Source organism: Mobula hypostoma, chromosome 9, assembly GCF_963921235.1.
Source record: "Mobula hypostoma chromosome 9, sMobHyp1.1, whole genome shotgun sequence".
NCBI classification, from domain to species: Eukaryota; Metazoa; Chordata; class Chondrichthyes; order Myliobatiformes; family Myliobatidae; genus Mobula; species Mobula hypostoma.
In genome coordinates, this window is record NC_086105.1 from 8,382,011 (window position 1) to 8,404,339 (window position 22,329).

At 41.6% G+C, this 22,329-nt stretch overlaps 1 protein-coding gene across 1 annotated transcript in view; it reads right to left on the reverse strand.

Moving 5' to 3' along the window:
- Window positions 1–22,329, reverse strand: part of ptprr (protein tyrosine phosphatase receptor type R) — a 289,950-nt gene that overhangs the window by 242,646 nt on the left and 24,975 nt on the right. The window contains exon 2 of the mRNA XM_063057714.1: window positions 583–696. Within this exon, the coding sequence (XP_062913784.1) occupies window positions 583–693 (111 nt within the window). The 5' untranslated portion in view covers window positions 694–696. The remainder of the gene's footprint in view (window positions 1–582; window positions 697–22,329) is intronic.

Here is a 22,329-nt window from a genome sequence, read left to right on the forward strand (position 1 = left end):
TTCCACCTCATCTCTGTTATAAAGGGACGTCCTTCTATTCTGAGGCTGTGCTCTCTGGTCCTACACTCGTCCACTATAGGAGCCATCCTCTCTATGTCCTCACCTTCAATATTCAGTAGGTTTCAATGTGACGATGGAGGGATCAGTCCTGCCAGGCAGATGATGCCTTTTGTGCTAGGCTTAAGGTCTTCAACTTCAAATACTATTTCCCTCAGTCAATGAAAAGCCAATCTGGCTCATCAAAGACAGTGATGAATTTCATCACCAATGTCTGCCTTCTCCGAGGAAGAGGCTCCTGAAATATGGGAAGTGGTCCTTATTTTCCATGGTCTCATACTGAATTTTTAATGTCAAATGGCAGTGGAATACAGCAGGGATAAGTTGGTACATGACCTTGATCTTGCAGCTGCTGAGTGAAAGAGCAGTTAGCTTTACTTGCTTTGTTAAAATATTAGGTTTTTTTTCCTACCTTCAAATGCAGATTACAAGCACCCTGCATCATTTATGTCTGAACCACTTCTAGAATACAACTTGGCGTAGTGCCACTATCTGTAAATTAGAATGTTTGTAAAGGTGACTTACGTTAAGGTGATTAATATGAACTTGCTGTGGAAAAAGTCCCAAGGCAGCAGCTATTCCTTCACGGAATATCCGAAGTAAAGTGACGTTCATTTTTTTCACATCCATTTCCATTGCCTGAAACAAAAGGTAAAATTGAACTGTGAACATTTCTTTGAAGATTTCTTCAAAGGCAAAATACATCGCAAAATGTCCCACACAATATTTTTGGATCCATAGATAACTCAAAGAGTATCTGCCAAAAGTTTAGTATCATTAAAGCAATGTTGTATGTAACATAAATGTCACTATTAAAAGTCCTGGGAGTATTGTGTTACAAAGGTCCCAGAATGTCATTGTTGGATTTCCCAGTGTAATGCAGTACCCAGAATGCACCACCCTATTTATGTTAAGTCTTACTGGCTCACAGAAGAATCAGATTCAGAATCAGGTTTCATATCTGTCGTAAAAATACTAATCCATAGAACCATAGAAACCACAGCACAGAAACAGGCCTTTTGGCCCTTCTTGGCTGTGCCGAACCATTTTCTGCCTAGTCCCACTGACCTGCACACGGACCATATCCCTCCATACACCTCCCATCCATGTATCTGTCCAATTTATTCTTAAATGTTAAAAAAGAACCCGCATTTACCACCTCGTCTGGCAGCTCATTCCATACTCCCACCACTCTCTGTGTGAAGAAGCCCCCCCCCAATGTTCCCTTTAAACTTTTCCCCCCTCACCCTTAACCCATGTCCTCTGGTTTTTTTTCTCCCCTTGCCTCAGTGGAAAATCCAGAAAATAGTTAGGATTCCCTTCGTTTATTTGGGACATCATGCCGCTTAGGGTAGCGGTGTGGAGATATATGAGCACCAAAGGAGGTGTAAGGCGTTCCTTCCCTCCGCTAGCTTGCAGGTCACCCTTGGGCAAGGTGTAGCACCGGCTTATCCCCCTGATCAGAGTCACATGAGGCCATGGGAGCAGGTGGTGGATGGTCGTATGAGCAGCTGGTACATATCACAAGGCCTGGATATGTGACCACTGACGCCAGGCAGACAAACTCTGAAGAGTATTGATAATGGCTGGGGTCACCCATCTGGTAAAGACACTGACCAGAAGAAGGCAATGGCAAACCACTTCTGTAGAACAAACACGGTCATGGAAAGTTCATGATCGCCCACATCATACAATATGGCACAGAATGAACAATGAATGATGCCACTTAATTGGGACAGAAGACTGTTGACAAACAGTTTCTAACTAGCGTCAGTCACATGCACTTGTCTGGCCGTTAGATACTACAGCTTGCTTAGAATGAACAGTTTTTAAATAGCATCAATCGTGTGTGTTTGTGTTCAAAAAGCAGTGCTATTTGTCACTGGTAATTGGTGAGAAATAAACATTAAGACAATTCTGAATTACTTGTTTCGCTCACTGCTGTTTCAAGCATTCAGGATTTGTAGAGGTGAGAAACAGCCGGGAGTGAAAAGGAAACAATTTCACTACTTCAGCAGGTTAGGAGCTATATAATGAATTTGAAGGTACAATATCAATAATCATCTTGAATGTTACTTTGAAATTGCAGATTTGGAAGATGCATTCGTCAAAGGCATTGTATGAAAGCCTAGCCGTCTGCACTGATTTTGTTCATTTATAGTTAATCAAAGGAAAACGGCAGCAGATACTGGATGAATTCCTCCATCGATAACTAATAGAAGCTAATACTGTTTTATGGTACTGTAGTAATATTAATATTGTTCTAATTTGTTCTGTATTTCATTTAAATACATAATTTGTTACACAGTTAAAATTAGTTTGTCCTTAGTATACTATTTTAACTATTTTCACAAGACTTCGGCTAATTGGTGCAGCTGCATATCTGGGCCAGAATACACTGGTTGCCGACGTGCCCTAGTTAACCAGAATCCACTGTATACATTGAACAAGTAGTGCAAAAAGAGCAAAATTAGAGAGGTTCATCACCCATTCAGAAATCTGATGGCAGAGGGGAAGAAGTTGTTCCTCAAACACTGAGTGTGTGTCTTCAGACTCTTCTATCTCCTCCCTGATGGTAGCAATGAGAGGAGAGCATGTGCTGGGAAATGTGGGTCCTTAATGATGGATACCCCCTTTTTTGAGGCATTGCCTTTTGAAGATGTCTTTGATGCCGGGGAGGGTAGTGGCTGCGATGGCGCTGGCTGAGTTTGCAACACTCTGCAGGTTTTTCCAATCCAGTTCTGTGGCCCCTCCATACCGCGTGATGATGCAATCAGTTAGAATGCTGTCCAGGGTACATTTGTAGAAATTTGTTTGAGTCTTTGGAGACATACCAAATCTCTTCAAACTCTTACTGAAATATATACAGCCACCAGTGTGCTTTCTTTGTCATTGAATCGATATGTTGGGCCCAAGATAGATCTTCAGAGATGTTGACACCCGGGAACTTGAAACTTCTCACCCTTTCCTCTGATGACCCCTTGGCAAGGACTCGATGAGCAGCGATAATGTCTTCCAAACCTTAAAGGCACTGAGTCATATTACAATCAGCAGTTTTCCATCCACTGGAGGGTACCCTGCTTAAAGATACTGTAATGGGAAGGGATGGAGAAATTTAGCAGAGAGTGTTGGATGGATTGGCGAACAATTTCTATTCCAAATCTTTTTCATTCCAAGCAAGAACAACACACTCAAAAGGCATATTCTTTGAGCAGGAATCCATAGAAAACTTTTACAGAGAAAATTTTACTGAGATAGTTGGATAGATCGGCAAACAAGTTCTATTCCAAATACTTTTCTTTGTGAACAAGAACAATGCATTCAGAAGAGATGTTCTTTGAGCAGGAATCCATAGAGAGGAGTAAGGTCTACAGTGTGCATTCCTGACAGGACATTGCCAGAGAGCTTGCTCCATGATCCTCAGATTATGTGAGAACATACCATGGAAAGCCTACATACCAGCAAATCCTTCCGCCTGTTCTGGTGGCTTTTACAGGCTGAAGGGAAACAAGAAATATCAACTGTCCATCTCCCTGTTGAGTACCTCCAGCTGATAGTTTATTTGCTCCAGATTTCAAGTGCCTTGTGTCTCCAAACACAGTCTTCATTGCTTGAGTATGGAGCACAAGTGATCTCTAAACGACATCATCATATCAGTTTCCCACCCCTACCTCCCAATAATCCATGCAGCAAAAGAGATGTGGAGAGAACATAAATATTCTAAAATGTTTAATTGTCCCACTGAGGGCAACAAGGGTTATTAATAAAATAAAAATCTTGTACCTACAATACCAAAGGTTTGGACTCACACCACCAGGTTCAGGATTAGTTATTATCCCTCAACCATAAGACCCTTCAACCAAACGGGATATCTTCATTCCCCATCAATGAACTGTTCCCACAACCTAGAGACTCACTTTCAAGGACTCTTCATCTTACGTTCTCGATACTTATCACTTATTTATTTACTTTCTCTTTTGTATTTGAAAGTTTGGTGTCTTTTGCGCATTGGTTGCTTGTCCAACTTGTTGGGTGCGCTCTTTCATTGATTCTATGGTTTTAGATTTACTGAGTATGCCCGCAAGAAAATGAATGTCAGGGTTGTATATGGTGACATATGTGTACTTTGATAATAAATTTACTTTGAACTTTGATCTTTGCACTTTGCGTGTTCCCAAGGCAAGGAAACTGACTCTCACAGAGAAAGCAATCAAAGGACAGGGATGGGAGAGCGGAGATCTTAGAAGTCACGGAAAGAAACACAAATATACACTCTTTAGTATGTACAGCTTCAAAGTAAACAGGGTGAGTGAAAGTTGAAAGCCAAAAAAAAAACAACTGCAGATACCGAAAATCTGAAAGAACAGAATTTGGCCGTAACACTCAGCAGGTCAGGCAGTGTTTGTGGAAGGAAAAACAGTTATTGCTTCAGATCAATGACCTTTAGCAAGAACCAGGCAAGAGAAACGTTATTCCCTTTTGCAGCCCAGCTTGTTCATTCTGTTCCTGTCTCCATGAATGCTGCTTGACGTGTTCACACAGATCAAATCATTACAACGGCAGTACATGCTAAGCAATAAGGAAGTGCAGAATAAAATGTCACACTGTTGCAGAGAAAGCAAAGTGTAGGCAGACAACAGGGCACAGGGTCACAATGAGGTACATTCTGAGGTCACGAGTCCATCTTAACAGTTTTGCAATGGACTGCAAGCAGACCAGATACTAAAATCCCAGCAATGCCTCTCTATAATCAAACCACTCAAACTTCATCCTGCAGTGATCTGTGTCAAGTTTGCCACTGTAATATCAAGGCTGGAAATTTCACGGACGAAATGGATTCGCTTCCAGGAAGCAGCAGCGACTTGGGTTGATGTAGAAACTTTGAAACACCTCATGGTGTTTTTGAAGTCATCCCTTGCCCAAGGTCGCCCATAGATGTTGATCCTAGTTGTCTACATGATACGCAAGCCAGGGTGGTGTGATACGGACAGCAAGCCGGTGCCCGTGCAGTAGGCACCCCTCTCCATGCAGCTGATGAATCTAACGAAACGGCAGAGGCCAATACAGTTTGGCCGGAGCAGACAGTCAGTATTGAACTCAACGTATGACTGCTTTAGGGACTCCAGCTACGATTTTTCCCCTCAGGACTTACACAGGAAGCCTTCCCTGTGAGTGGGTATAGCGGCAAGGCAGCAGAGGTTTGAGCTCAGAGTTTTTCTTCTCCTAGATGAGCTGCCAACCATGACTGATGATCCCATCTGCCCAAAGCGACTAGCTTAAGGCACCAGTAATCCACCTTTTCTCCTTCTCCTGTCAGTAGAATCAGTTCCACTGGGCTTAGTAGCTAAGCCACTCATGAAGGCCAGGAGCTGGACTTGGCTGTCAGAGACGATTTGAGACAGACGCCATTGGGAACATTTAATAGGTACTGGGAGCTTATCGCCACCCGGCTATAATAACCTTAAGGAACCATGATATTTTTATAATTGCATTATCAATGTCTTGTTAAATCTTGCTCCACATCCAAGCATTGGTCACTTCAGCAGAGTTTTGGTGTATTTGAAAGCTGTACAGAACTACATTTTAACATTGTTTCTCCCTCTCCGTTTCAGAACTGTTATGCCCATTAACAGAGTGGCATAGTGGTTGGTGCAGTGCTTTAGAGCTCCAGCGACCCGATCAGTGTCCGGTTCTCCCCGCTGTCTGTGGGGAGATTGTACAATCTCCCTGTGGCTGTGTGGGTTTCCTCCCACGTTCTGGGAAAATACGGGATCGTAAGTTGTGGACACTGTGTGTTGACACTGGAAGCATGGTGACACTAGCAGGCTGCCAGCAGCTCATACTCAAACTGTGTTGTCTGATGAGACAAAGCAACACACCTATCTAAGATAGAAACTGTCCTTAAGCCTGGTGGTACGTGCTTTTAGGCTTTTGTATCTTCTACCCAATGGGAGGGGGGAGAAGAAAGAACGTCTGGGGTGGGCAGCATCTTTGATTATACTGGTTACTTTACAAAGGCACTAAGAAATGTAGACAGAGTCTATGGAGGGGAGGCTGTTTTTCTTGATGTTTCTCTGCAGTTTCTTGATGCATCATGGATACATCACTCAATGAGTATCACCATAAACATCTCTCACCAGTCAAGTAGCAACACCGCCATGGATGGTCCCAAGCCTGGCTGTGAAGGGAGGAGGGTTGAGCATGGGGCCAGCGACCCCAGTGCTACAAAAATGCCAACGGAAGCACCAGAAACCTCATCTCCAGGAGAGGAGGGACCATCAAGGGTGGGGCTACACCTGCGGACAGTTTGAAAATGGCCCAGGAGAGAGGAATCTGGTGATCTGTTGGCAGCCTATTCCCCAATAGCAATGCTGGCCTTATGAAGGAGAAGAACTCACTTAAGAACTGTTAAATGGATTTGGTAAAGTAAGAAATAATAAAAAATCTATTTTAAAGTAATAAATTTAAGGCTAAGAAATCAATTAAAATTACATAAAGTTATACAAGCAATTACCATTCTATAAATGATCAGCAACCTTTTCCCTAAGAGCCCAAATACGGAGCATCTGGCCATTCAGCCCTTCAGTATTCGGTCCCTGCCTCGAGCCAATAAGAGTCCAGCAGCAGGCCAGAGAGTTGAACACGTTGTCATCTGATCCCTCACGCAAATCTAACTTCTGTGTTGCAATCGATAAGCACTGAAATCCGCAAAGAGCTAACCCACACATTGGCTGGTTATCAATACTATTCAATATTCAATAAAAAAAACTCGAGTCAATGTCAATGTATTGGATTGACAGTTTTTACAGACAAGTTACCTTAATCCTCTGCATCTCCACTAATGCAGGAACTAGTCATTACGTGCCTGATTTACGGCACATGATACAATGATCTAAGTTTAGAACTTGAAATATGTTGGGAATAATTAAGTTATTGTGTAGCATTTGGGAGGACAAAGGAGAGGTAATTCTTGAAAGGAGATTTAGCAACAAATATAGGCAAACTAAATCTGAAGGATATAATGCAATTGCCATTTGCCAATTAATTTTGACTCAGAAAGAAAAAAAAACCCGTCATGTTCTGATGAAGAGTTTCACCCCAAAACGTTGACTGTTTATTCTTGGCCTGCTGAGTACCTCCAGCCTAGCATTTGTGTGTATTACTTCATGATGAACGTAATTTTAACATATACTTTCATTATTAAAAGAATGCACATCTATCTTCTAATTTGGTTTGCTGATTGATAAATAGAAAATCTTTTTTAATGTCCAAACTGTAGTTTTGACTTTTAAACAAACTATATTAATTCATTCTACTAAAAACAATCTTAATGTTGCACAACAGTATTGTTCTACCTACAATATTTGCAGATGTTGAAATTCAATCACTGAGTGAAAAACAAGGCAAAAATAAAAGAAGAAGGTTAAATATTTCATAGGGCTTTCGTGTCTTTTGGAACGACCTCAATCCACATACCTAAATTCAAAGACAAAGCCGGACATAACTATTGTAAATTATAAACGGTTGCCTTGGTTACTATAACTAAACAGGAAATGGCTAATGTCTTTTCTTGGAAGGAAAAGTTAAATGTTGAATTGCAATTAAAAAGCATCTGCATACCTCTAGGTGTGGATGATTATCAAACTTCTTCCTGTACCGAACAGAACATAAAACGTGTTTCCTGATGTTATAGCTAAGCCTGCCATGCTAATTAGCTGCGGCTGGTTCTTCAGCACTTAGAAACGTCTCCTGAGCTCCAATTTGATTATACACTGTTCCTCAGGAGGAAATTATTATCTTGGTGGATTGTAGAAAAATTACCGACAATTTTCTCTGCAAAATGAAGTGGAAATAATATCGATATTGCCTATCAGATGGGAGCAGTGCATGTCAACACTGAGAATGTTTTGTTCTTAAGATTTAAACTTCTAATTTAATTTAGCAACAGAATTTAAATGTCAAATAATTTCAACTTAATGCTCTAAGAAATTAAAATCCTTGCTGGTATTGTGTTGGGAGGATATTATAATTTTAATATTTCAAAAAACATTCAATCAACTAATTACTTAAGTTTTACTGTGTAACACAAATCCAGCCAATACCCTCAGCAGGATAGAAGTTTTATCAACAACAACAGCATTACATGCTTCTAACACCTAAATAATGAAAGCTTTAAGAACTGTTAGAGGTTTGATGCTGAGATACTTCCTAGGGTGTGCTGGGACTCCTAATCAGCGATATAACCTGGGGTCATTAGGTGTTTCGGGTCATTGACCATCAGATACTCTACCCCAGGCGACCCAGCCCGGGTTGATCAGGCCCTGGCTCGTGTCCCAGCAGCATTGGTCCACAGGTCACACCTCTTGATCCATCGCCATCTGGAGGCTCCCTCAGCAGCCTCTGTGACAGTCCTGATGGCTCCTTTCTTTGCAGTCCCCATAATGCCAAGTAGAGAGTTGGTCCTGCACAATGAAACCTCTACACCTCAGATTTTGTCAAATGGACTAGGTTGGACAGGATATCTTGGTTGTCAAGAGGTAGATGAGTTGAAGGGTCTCTTTCCATGCTATATGACCCAGTCCATCATGGGTAAAGCTACCCCCCCCCCAAAAACTGAGCACATCCATATGAAAGACTGTCACAGGAAAGCAGCATCCATCGTCAGGGACACACACCACCCAGGCCATGCTCTCTTCTCACTGCTGCCATCAGGAAGGTGGTACAGGACCCTCAGGACTTGTGCCACCAGGATCAGGAATAGTTATTACCCCTCAAATCAGGCTCTTGAATTAGATGGAATAACTTCACTTGCCCCATCATTGAAACATTCCCACAATCAATGGATCACTTCCAAGGACTCTTCATCTCACTTTCTCAATATTTATTGCTTATTTATTTATATGATTGTTTCTTCTTTTTGCTTTTTCACAGTGTCTTCTGTACTTTGGCTGAATGCCCTAGTTGGGTGGTCTTGGGCTGATTCCGATATAATAATTATTCTATTGATTTGTTGAGTATGCGCATGACAAAATGAATCTCAGGGTTGCATATGGTGTACTTTGATAATAAAATTTACTTTGAACTTTGAACTCCATGACACAATGATCCATGATCCTGGAGTATGGCAGGCAGGCTTGACAGATTATTTAGCCTCCAATTTGTAGCAGCTATATGTGAACAAATCGCAACATTTATTTTCTATCGTAATGACTATATTTTGTGGTTTTAGGTTAATTGTTATCACATTGCCTATTCTAGGAGCTTCCTGTGCACAAATTGCATTTCTCTCATCACCACAGTTGTTTTTTTTTTGTTATTTACACTAATTAGTCATTTTAAAAGATTACTAAACAGTTACTTCTTAGAACTTGAAATATGCATTTAGAAAGTAAATTTAAAATCACTGCAAAGTTTTATGTGAACTCCCATTCCAGAGACTTGAACATAAAAATCCAGACTGACAATGGCAGCAGAGAGATCAGCAAAGCTATTTTTCAGAATAGACCTTCAACTGAAGTCCCATCTACTTTCTTAAGAATATGATGGAACTGTTTTATAGAAGAGCGGTGATATCCTGGTGGACATCCAGTATCTAATCCCAAAGTGCAGCGCCTAGCATAATGCTCTGTGGTACCAGCAACTGGGTTTAACTCCCAACGCTGCCTGTAAGGAGTTTATGTGTTCTCCCCGTGACTGTGTGAGATTTCGCTGGCTGCTCCGGTTTCCTCTCACAGTCCAAAGACCGACCAGTTGGTCGGTTAATTGGTCATTGTAAATTGGCCCGTGATTAGGCTAGGATTAAATCAGGGCGACGCAACTCAAAGGGCCAGAAGGCCTATTCCGTGCTGTATCTCAATAAATAAATAAATAAATAAATATCGGTGATATTCAAAAAGAATGGAGTCATGCAGTCACTAAGATCGCAAACACGAGGAATTCTGCAGATGCTGGAAATTCAAGCACACACATCAAAGTTGCTGGTGAACGCAGTAGGCCAGGCAGCATCTCTAGGAAGAGGTACGGTCGACGTTTCAGGCCGAGATCCTTCGTCAGGACTAACTGAAGAAAGAGCTAGTAAGAGATTTAAAAGTGGGGGGGCTTTTAAATTAAATTAAATTTAAATTAAGATATTGCTTTTTCTGGGTGCTTCCTTTGCACAAATTATTCCATTGTAATACCACTGAAGCCATATTTCAAGAACTTCTGTTTCGATTCCAATGCAAATTTATGAAAGGCACAATATAAATGCTGGTATTTCTTTCCTTGTTGAAGAAAACAGAAAGACCCTGTTAGGTTAATCACAAAATGTATAAATTAGAGGAACAAGGGTGATGAAACTAATTGTTCTCCAATACTGAAGTGTTTCGGAAATCCAACCGCAAAAAAATTGGAACGTAAAATTTATCAGGAGAATTTTATTAAAATATACTCAACTTAAGCTAATTGACTTGAATTATCACTTCCATGCCCATTAATCTTTGTTAGTGTGTGGAAATGCCCAGATTATCACCAGAGTTATAATATCATTCTCATGCTGTTAATAAAAGGTATTTTTCTTTATTACACTGATCTTATATATAAATCACATGATACACTAAAAGATAAATTGATCTGATTTTAAAATGCATTATCCAGCACATTAAATGCAATCATGCTCTGACATAATTTAGCACCTGGTGAAAACACATTTTTCATACTGTACATAGAGCATCTGTTAGTAACTGATAGATTGGCGAGCAGCGATTATCTGAAGTACTCCTTCCACAAATGTAATCTGAAAGATGAAAAGCTTTTTGGCTGTGCTCAAGTGTCTCTCAAAACGCTGCTGGATTTTCTCTCAAATTATTAAGTATCTGCAGCCGGCTGCTGGTGTGGTGGCATCCGCACCAGACTTTGTGATGAGTGGTCCTGGGTTCAAATCCGGCCGGCTCCCAGCACGCATTCCACCCGTGCTGGACTGAGCGTCGAGCTATCAACTCGGTCTCATGAAAAACAGACAAAAATGCTAAAAAAAACCGGCAAGATTGCCTCCTGATGCATGAGTCACAAGGCGCGGAGAGGAACAACAACATATTAATGCACCCTCGCAACCTCCTGAATTTCTTTCGTGCGTTAGAAGTAGAGTTTGAGTGAGGAAATGGAAAAGAAATGTGAAACAGATACATTAAATTAAAATGTGCATAACAGATTATCTATTCACTTAGAGGCCAAAACAGGAGGAAAGAAAATGTTGATCACAAGGAGAGCTTCCGTTTTGTGAGGAAAGTTGTACAGTTTTGTGCTGGAAAACTCTAATTTACCGACTAAATTTAATTAGTTTTTCTTCTGTCCTCATTTGTGTCTATTGAATTTGATTATTTACAATCCCTTGCACACAACTGCTAACTATTAAGAAAAATATCCTTGCAGACTTCTCACAAACAAAGCAGCCCACTGGGCTCTGAGACTTTCCATTTTGAGGCTGTGATGGCACAGAGTCTTCCTGTTTTAATCTGCATAGTCCCAGGCCATTTAGATCACCACCAGGTCTTCCATGTTGACACAAACATCCAGGAAATTATGGAAACCTTTCTGTGTGGGTGTTCTCTAGAGATGCTCAAGGTGAACACAATATTGTTGTCCAAGAAAGCTAGTAGCTAAATTGAAGCTTCATTACTTGTAAGTATTATCTTTTGACTTGTGGCTTTTCAGCACTGCCCCATCCTCTCTCTCACACACAAAGACACACACATAAATACATAGACATGCGTGCGCACACACACACACACACGCTCACACACAAACAATTACTGGCTGCATCACCGTCTGGTATGTGGGGTGGGGGTGGGGTGTCGCGGTTACTGCGCAGGATCGAAATAAGCTGCAGAGCTGTAAACTCAGCCAGCTCCATCATGGGCACTAGCCTCCATAGTATCTAGGACATCTTCAAAGAGCAATGCCCCAAAAAAAAAAGGAGGCATCCAGCATTAAGGACCCTCATCACCCAGGTCATGCCTTCTTCTCATTGCTGACATCAGGAACAAGGAGAAAGACAGCACACATTCAACGATTCAGGAACATACATAGAACATAGAATAGTACAGCACATTACAGGCCCTTCGGCCCACAATGTTGTGCCAACCCTCAAACCCTGCCTCCCATGTGATTCAGGAACAGCTTCTTCACCTCTGTCATCTGATTTCTGTATAGACATTAAACTCACTACCTTTTATTTCTATTTTTGCACTACTTAATTAATTCATCTATTTTATTTATATTATATACAAATTTATTATTATATTATATACAAATTTGATGACATCTGCTGCTGATATTATGGTTCCTGATTCTGTATGATTGCAAGATCTCCCATCTCTCATGGATATGACCTTGATCCTTTATGCCTGTGCTAATTAGTGTCTGACAGCACACATATAAATACAGATGCACAAGAGACAAGATAACATACTGCTTCTCTGTGAGCAATCTCTGAATTAGCTCTAGCTTGAGCCTTAAAGCCAAGCAATTATTATTTTTTTTTACGAAGAACTTTCAACAGATCTAGCCAATTACACATCTGAAACTCAAAACTGTGCTTTCTTTCATAAAGCAGAAAGACGGAATTCAAAAACTGGTGAAATCTCGTCATCATGAATAAAATGAAATTATCCTTCTCATTCCATCCATCATAATGAATGAAACTTTAAAGTAATAAACCATTTCATTTTTGGCACCAAGATGTCCCAAACAGAATGTTTATCTCCTGCAACATTTACTTTGCACTGTATTTGTAACACTGTAAAATACCAAATGAATCATGATTTTTTATTCACTGAGGAAAACCTTAAATGCAATGATTCAAGAACAGCTTCTGCCCCTCTGCCATCCAATTTCTGAATGGATATTGAACCCATGAACACTACCTCACTACCTTTTTATTTTTATTTTTGCACCACTTATTTAATTTAACTATTTAATATATCTATACTTGGTATAATTAAGTTTTTTTTCCTTTTCCATGATTATGTATTGCATTGTACTGCTGCCACAAAATTGACAAACCTCATGACATATGCCAGAGATAGTAAACCTGATTCTGATATATAAACGTTAACATAGCAAAGTAAAAATACAGTAGAGACTTCTTTTACTAACTGTAATATTCATGATTTGCACCTTTATTGGCAAGGCAAGCTTAATCTCATAAAATCCACTCATTATTCTTTCTCCTGACATAGTCTATACAGAATTGTGGAATAAGTATGTTGACAGCAGTTTTGCTCTGACTCATTCCATAACTCACCTTTATAATCTGCCAGACAACGCCGAGGTACAGCATAGTCTGCATAACCCAGTAGAAGGTCTTGTTTTCCCTCACAGCACCGACGTTTAATCGGAGGCAGTTTACCCTCGTTGAATCCCTCTTCTCAAGTTCCAACTGTTGTAAATCCATCGTCATCCCATACACTGTACGTGTCTTTCACTAATATGACAGCACAGCATACACTGCTGTCAAACAGCAAAGGGATTTTTCTTATTTGTGGAGAGGTCTCAGATCTGTGAGGGCATATTCCTCAGAGAGGTTATGTACCTGCAACTTCCAGGGCTGAACTACACATGCACCAAATTTTGACATGATTGATTTTTTAACCTTAACAGAAGTTTGCAATTTAGAAACTGAATTAAAAAAATACTATTCTGTAAAGCCATACTTCTCTCAAATCATCCCACTTTTAATTGGGCATAAACCTTTGAAGAGCTGTACCTCATCCCTCTGTTACCAGTAGCAACAGAAGAGCATATGTGAAACTTAATTGCTATGAATGAGCACAACAGTGGGCAAAGTATACAGCAGTTGTAAACAGGCCTACATTGTGCACTTAGGAACCAAGAAATTCATCAAGACAACTGCTACGAGAGTAAACACGGACCGATGCATTTTAATGAGATGAGTTCAATCAACAGCAATTAACACTCTTGAGATAGAGCGAAGCAGTTTACAATTGAACTGGTAATTACTACAATATTGTCCACAATGTAATGAAGATGCAGATCTGATGACCGACCTCAGTTTATTATTGCAAAATGCATCATATTCACAAACTGAAAGCAATTGGTGAAACTGCCTGAGTAAGGAGGAAGCACAGTTCATAGCAAATGTGTATTGAGATATACTGAATGGAGTGCCCTAGCTATTGACTATCATAAAACTGTTGGGTTTATGGGAGAAGGGGGTAAAAGAAGAAGGGAAGGAGTTATTTTGACATGACTTAGAATTGGCCTTACTTATTCCTTAAGTCTTGTTGGAATACATCATTCTGGGCTCTGCTGAAGGGTTTCGGCCCGAAACGTTGACTGTATTTCTTCCATAGATGCTGCCTGGCCTGTTGAATTCCTCCAGCATTTTGTGTGTATCATTCTGGTTTGTGTAGGTTTTGTCATTATTATGAAACAATTAATCGTAAACTATTACAGTGTGAAGCATATAAGGTTGAAAGAAATCCAATGCAGACTTCATTACAATCTTTGGGGTCAATAGTTTTCATACAAAAGCTTTGTTAAGTTATGGGAGCAATTTCAATTTAATTCACAGTATTGACTTTCATTACCTACAACCTATAGGGCTTTTTGGGGTAATGTAGCTTTCATTTGGAAGAAAAGTAGCAAGGGTTTCCTAACTTTCTACACCACGCTCCAATCCAGTTGGTAGTGGTAAAGCACCTTTAAGCCAACTGCCATAAAAAGTCAGAAGAAGAAGGCAGCATTGGTAATCTTCTCCTCCTTTGAAACCAGCTGGTTTAAGAAAAGTGGAGCAGTTGGTTAGACCTGTGGAGGGTGGTAATGGGCCTCAAGATGCAGCAGTTGAGTTTGGAAAAGAAACAAAAAACAGGGAATTAGGAAATGATAGGGTATTGGTTTATTGGCTCCTTAAGGTTGTCATAGCTGGAGTAGGTAGTGGGGGCAAAGTCCCACTACCTATTAAATGCTCCCAATGACATGTGGCTCTAACAACCAGGCCCAGCTCCTGGCCTTCACATGTGGCTTAGCTACTAAGCCCAGTGGAACCGTTTCTAGGGGTAAAGGTGGGTTACTGGTGCCTTAAACCAGTCACTTCAGGCAAATGGTGCTCATCAGCCATGGCTGCCAGCTCATCTAGGAGAAGGAAAGCTTGGTGCCTTGTGGCTATACCCACCCATGGGGAAGGCTTCATAAGCAAACCGAAGGCAATTCTAAGTTGAGTTCAACGTTGACTGGCAACTCCTGCAATGCTGCCGGTGCCAAACTGTATCAGTCTCTTCTGTTCCTTTGTATTAATCAGCTACGTGGATAGAGGCGAGTCTGCTACATGGGCAAAAGCTTGCTTTCCATATTGTACTGCCCTGGCTCGCATATCTAGACAGCTAGGATGCAATATCCAGGATCGGTTCTGACCAATGGAGCCCTCAGAGAGAGAGATTTTTCTCACATGTACTGAGATACAGTGAAAAGCTTTAGTCTGCAGGCAGTCCTGATAGATCATTCCAAACACAAGTACATCAAATTAGTGAAAGGAAAACCAGAATGCAGCATACAGTAAACACAGGAGATTCTGCAGATGCTGGCAATCCTCAGCAACACACATGAACTGCTTGAGAAATCAACAGGTCAGGACTGGGTGAAGGGTATCAGCTTGAAACGTCGACTGTTTATCCATTTCCTTAAAATCTGCCTGACCTGCTGATCCCCTCCAGCATTTTGAGTCTGTTGATACAGAATATAGAGTTACAAAGAAAATGCACTACGGCTGGACAAATAAAGTGCAAGAGCCACCGTGTGATTTCAGAAACAGCTTCTTCCCCTCCACCATCAGATTTCTGAACAGACAATGAGCCCATGAAATCTGCCTCACTACAGTATTTTCTTTTCTCTCATTCTGCACAAATTTTATTTTATTTCATATATATTTCTTGTAAAAATTCTTAGTTTTATGTATTGCGCTGTCCTGCTGCCGCAAAACGGCAAATATCACAGCATGTGCAGGTGATATTAAACTTGATTCTGTATTCCGATTCTGGAGGTAGACTGGAAGACCAAGAATTCATGATTTTGCATGTACGAGATTCAGCCAAGATTCATATTTAAGTTAGCCCCACTTGTTCACATTTGGCCCATATTCAACTAGAGGTCATGGGTTAAGGGTGAAAGGTGAAATGTGAAATGTTTCAGGGGAACATGAGGGAGAACTTCTTCGCTCAGACGGTGGTGAAAGTGTGGATTGAGCTGCCAGCAGAAGTGGTGTATGCGAGCTCAATTTCAACGTTTGAGAGAAGTTTGGATAGGTACATGGACAGTAGGGATATGGAGGGCTATGGTCCCAGTGCAGATTGATGGGAGTAGGCAGTTTAAAAGGGTCGGCATGGACTAGATGGGCCAAAGGGCCTGTTTGTGTACTGTACTTTTCTATGATTCTATGTATCGGAGATGCATTGCGCTACAAATTGTGAATCATCGCATATGCATTCACCAGTCACAGTTACTCTGCAGATACAAGAAACTGTCCTTAAATGAATGGCTCTTTTGTTCAAGGGAGGTGGTCACTGTTCTTGAACCTGGTGGTGTGAGTCCTGGGGCTGTTATACCTTCTACCTGATTCCAGTAATGAGAAGAGAGCATGGCCAGGGCGGTGAGGATCTTTGATAATGGATGCTGCTTTCCTACGACGTTTCATGTAGACGTGCTCAAAGAATGGGAAGATTTTACCCTTGATGTACTAGGCCCAATCAACTACCTTTTGCAGGATGTTCCACTCAAAGGCACTGGTGTTCCCATCCCAGGCTGTAATGCAGCCAGTCAGCACACTTTCCACCACACAGCTATAGAAATCTGCCAACCTTTTTGATGACATGCCAAATCTTAGCTGACTCTGAGGAAGTACAGGCGCTGTCGTGCTTTCTTTGCAATTATATTTATATGATGGATCCAGCACTCGTCTTCTGGAATTTAAAGTTACTGATCCTCTCCACCTCCAATGGACTAGCTCATGGACCTCTGGTTTCCCTCTCCTGAAGTCTACAATCAGTTCCTTGGTCTTATTGACATTGAGTGAGAGTTTGTTGTTGTGCACCACTCAGCCAAGTTTTCACTCTCCCTCCTGTATGCTGATTCATCACCAGCTTTCATACAGTCCACAACAATGGTGTCATCAGCAAACTTGTATGTGGTGTTGGAGCTGTACTTAGCCACACAGTCCTAGCTGTAAAGTGAGTAGAGCAGGGGGCGAGGTACACAGCCCTGCTGTGCTCCTGTGCTGGTGGAGATTGTGGAGATGTTTTTGCCAATCCAGAATGACTGAGGTCTACAAGTGAGGAAATCCAGGATCTAATTGCACAAGGGGCTATTGAGGCCCAGGTCTTGGAGTTTTGAGGGGATGATGGTGCTAAATGCTGAACTGTATTTGATAAAGACCATCCTGTTGTATGTGACTTTGCTGTCCAGATGTTCCAGGATTGTGTGAAGAGCCAAAGAGATTGTATACGCTGTACATCTGTTGCTTCGGTACGCGAAGGGGAGCGGATCCAAGTCACCACTCCGACCAGGATCACCCACGTGAAACGACATGTCAATATGATCATGATGATCATAATGATCAAACGAATGTTCCAGAGTAGATAATTAAACTGAGAGCCTGATCCTATGGGCGGTCTTTCATAATTCTGTCCAATACCAATTGTTTAAGTGTCGCGTTGAAAACCTACCTTCTGGTCATTTTCCTAGTTGTTGATCTATAAGGGATCTTGCTGTGCAGACTATACCTGTAATTTTCTTTTGCCATTGAACAGCAGAAACTACTGCTTGAAGTTGATTCCCTCAGAATCAAAAGCAAGGAAAAGGACAGCATACAGCAGGGTTCCCACCTGTGGCCCACAGACCCCTTGCTGAATGGTATTGGTCCATGGCATAAAAAAGGTTTCGAACCCCTGCAGTACAGGAATATCTGTAAGGAGTGCTTGCACAACTGCTTTGAATTGGTGGACTGGACTGTATTCAGGGATTCAGCTTCGAGCCTGGAGGACTTCATTAAAACCTGTGTGGATGAGTGTGTGCCTAAGAAAACTTACTGAACACACCCAAACCAAAAGCCATGGATGAACCAGAAGGCTCGTAATCTGCTGGGGGCTAGATCTGTGGCATATGAACCTGGCGACCCAGTTCTGTTCAAGAAAACCCATGAACACTACCTCACTACTGTTTTTTAATTTTCTGTTTTTGCACTACTTATATAATGCAACTATTTAATATACATATATATACTTGCCATAATTCAGCTTTTTTCTGCACTTATGTATTGCATCCAACTGCTGCCACAAAGTTAACAAATTTCACGACATATGCCGGTGATATTCGATCTGATTCTGATTCTGATAGAACACGTCAAAGGCAGTAAAGGATTCAAAACATATGTATCCCCTTACACAGTACACCTCATGGGGTACTGTGTTCGTCACTGCAGTGCTATACTTGTGCCCCAGGTACACAGTTTATTAAAGCACACTCTAAGGTGCGGCTGTAATGTAGCAACAATATTTTCTCTGAAAGTAGTAATAGAGAAACAGCAAGTTAAAAAAAAAATAACTGGTCCCTCTGGAAATATGAAGGCACGTCTGGTATTTTGATGGATTTGTTATTGTTTCGTTCCGTCGCCCGTTTTCCCTTAATCTGAACAAGCACCAAGCAACAAACAGGAAGCAAGACAGTCCACTGAGGCGAAAAAGAGATTTCTAGAGAAATTGAGAGAAACAACACTCAGGTTCCGCAACATTTTGGTAAACTGTAAACCTGCACTTTGAGCCTTGCTAATTCTGCCCTGGTACTCCTTAAGCTCGATATTTCATCTTCTTACATTGTGACGGGCAGGAGGTTGTCCTTCCTTGGGGACATCATTAATTCTAATTCATCTTGCTGCAACATCATTAGATCTGTTCCATACATTAGAGATACAAATGCCTGCAAAACACACATGCAGCAATTCCATCTTATGAAATCTCTAATTTAGAAATTAGCTTGACTGAGAAAAAGCACAGTGCATCTGGGAAGCCAGACTGAAGAATTCCTTCTCAACTTGCGTGTGTGGGGAGTAGTGACAGGGAAAGATTGTTTTCATCAGGCACCTCTGCTCCGCCTGGAGCGATATAGATAACAAGTAAAAATTTACTTTGCTACATCCTGCCCATCTGTATCTGAAAATTCTCATTATAAACAAGAAACAAAGCCAAGCAGTGAAGGCTGAAATGGAAAAAGCTTGGTCAAAGGCAAAGGAATGTCAGGAAAGAAAGAAAGGTGGAGATCAAGAGGATCAAATACGGAATTCCATTGCTTAGGGCTTTGGTTGCTGAAGGGGTGCGAATTTCCGTGATGAATTAAAGCTGTGGAGACCAAGTCATTGAGTATGTTTCAAGCAGTGTTTGATAGGTTCCTGATTAGTAGGGCTGACAAAGATTACTTGGAGAAGGCAGAAGAATGGGGTTGAGAGGGATAATAAATCAGTCATGATGGAACGGTAGAGCAGACCTGATGGGCCGAATGGCATAATTTGCTTCTCTGTCTTATGGTCTTATACTGTATAATCTGCAGTATCTTATGGTTAAAACATCTAATGTCGTCAACTATGAGAGATTAAAAAATGTTGATGTTTTGCATTTACATAGCACCTTTTTCAGCATTAGGGCATTCAAGTGATCCACTACCTTGTAAGGAAACATGGTAATAAATGTATGCTCAGGCAAGTGTGAGGTTGTGCACCTCAGTAGGGTCAACCAGGATAGGTCTTACGTAGTGAACAGTAGGACACTGAGGAGTGTGGGAGAACAAAAAGATCTGGGAATATAGGTCCATGATTCATTGAAGGTAGTGTCACAGATAGATAGGGTCATAAAGGTGGTTTTGGCACATTGGCCTTCATGAGTCAAAGTATTGAGTACAGGAGATGGGATGTTATGTATAAGATGTTGGTGAGGCCTAATTTGGAGTATTGTGTGCAGTTTTCATCATGTACCTACAGGAAAGAGGAAAATAAGGTTGAAAGAGTGCAGAGAAAATTTGCAAGGATGTTGCTGGAGCTGGAGGACCTGAGTTCTATGGAAAGGTTGAATAGGTTAGGACTTTATTTTTTGGAGTGTAGAAGAGTAACAGATTTGATAGAGGTATGCAAAATTATGAGGGGTATAGATAGGGTAAATGCAAACAGGCTTTTTCCACTAAGTTTGGGTGGAACCATAACCAGAGGTCATGGCTTAAGGGTGAAAGGTGAAAAGTTTAAGGGGAACATGAGGGGAAACTTCTTTACTCAAGGGGTCTTGACAGTGTGGAATGAGCTGCCAGCACAAGTGGTGCATGTGAGCTCGATTTTGAGGTTTAAGAGAGGTTTGGATGGGTACATGGATGGTAGGGGTATGAGGAACAATGGTCCCGGTGTAGGTCATAGGGAGTTTAAATGGTTCAGCGCAGACTAGATGGGCTGAAGGGCCTGTTTCTGTGCTGTAATTCTCTGTGACTGTATGACTCTAAGCATAGACCATACTCAAACATGGGTGGATAAGTGACAAGTAACATTTGCACCGTAAAAGTGGCAGTCTCCGACCACGTATGTACAAAAACAGAGCATCTAACCACCTCCCCTTAACACTTAACGGCATTACCATCACTGAGTCCCCAACCATCAACAGTTCCCTCCCATTAAAAAGATCACTGGAACATTAAATGGACAAGTCAAATAAATATCACAGTTACAACTGGGCATCTTATGGTGGGTTACTTATCTCCTGACAGCCCAAAGCCTTTCCACCACTGGCAAGGCACAAACCATGAGCATCATGGATTATTCTCTAGTTGCTTGAATGAGCTCTAATCTAATAGCTCTTGAGCAGCTCAAGGAGAAAGTAACCCATTCAATTAGCACTCCGTCAATAAACCTAAATGGTCATTTCCCTTAGTACCAATGCAAAGGCTGCACTGTGCACCTCTGCAACTGCCCACAGTATCCTTTGACAGTGCCTCCCAGACCCATGACCTCCACCACAGAGAAGAATAAAGGAGCAGCTACGGAGAAACACCAGTACCTGCTGGTTCCTCTGTAAGAAGATGGGAGAAGATGGCGGTGTGACGACAGCGTGCGCGGCCTCTCCGGTGATGAATATCTGTCATCTGTCAAGTAGGGGACCGTGCACAATCCTGATTTGATGGAGACAGATATGAGTGCGTAGTGGAACATCTGGAAAACTTCTGAAATGCCTGCTACGCTGCCGCTGCTACTGTGTGGTAACCAGAATCTCTGGAGCTGGAGGCCCCAAGATCCTCGGCTTTGTGTGTTTCAGCGGCCGGGGGGAAGTTGAAGGCGCTCGGCAGAGGATGGCGCTCGGGAGGCTGTATCGGAGAGGCTGCTCGGAAGCTCGGAGTTTTCGGACGGATGGACTCAGGGTCGGCTGTGGTCAGCTGCTTCCAAGGTATCGGCAAGTTGACGGTGCCTGGAGGTTTATGGCAGGGAGTTTCTCCCTTTTGCCGCCTGCTATCGGGGACTCGGGAGTCGATCGACTTGGGACTTTGAGACTTTTTTTTACTGTGCCTATGGACTGTTCTTCATCAAATTATGGTATTGCTTTGCACTGCTGTAACTATATGGTATAATTATGTGGTTTTGTCAGTGTTAGTCTTTGGTCTGTCTTGTTTTCTGTGATATCACGCTGGAGAAACATTGTATCATTTCTTAATGCATGTATGCATTTCTAAATGACAATAAAAGAGGACTGAGTGTTCTCATAATCTAAAAAAAAGTAGTATTCAAAGTTCAAAGTACATTTATTTTCAAAGTATGTATACATTATACAACCTTGGGATTCGTTTTCTTACAGGAAGCCACAAAACAAAGAAACCCAAAAGAACCCGTAAAAAAACCCAACAAACACCTAATGTGCAGAGAGAGGAAAAAAAAACAAATTGTGCAAACAATTAAAGGATGCAAATTGCATTCAGAATGAAAGTGAGGCCTCAGACACGAAGCCTGGAACAGGCCACATCCTCAGCCTCAGTGCAGCAAAGAGCACAGCAAACATCACAGAGCCACGTGTAGTGCCCCCGCCTCTCGTCCTGGCACTACGTCTTTTCAATCCGTCTGGTCCGGTGTTTAAGTTGCCCAAACATCGGGTCATTCTTCGCTCTGGGACCTGGGCCCTGTCGCTTCGGTATGCTCTGGCCCTGGACCGCGATACTGCTTTGGTTCATCTTTCATTGTCATTGAATTAATTCCTAGAATTCACTGAC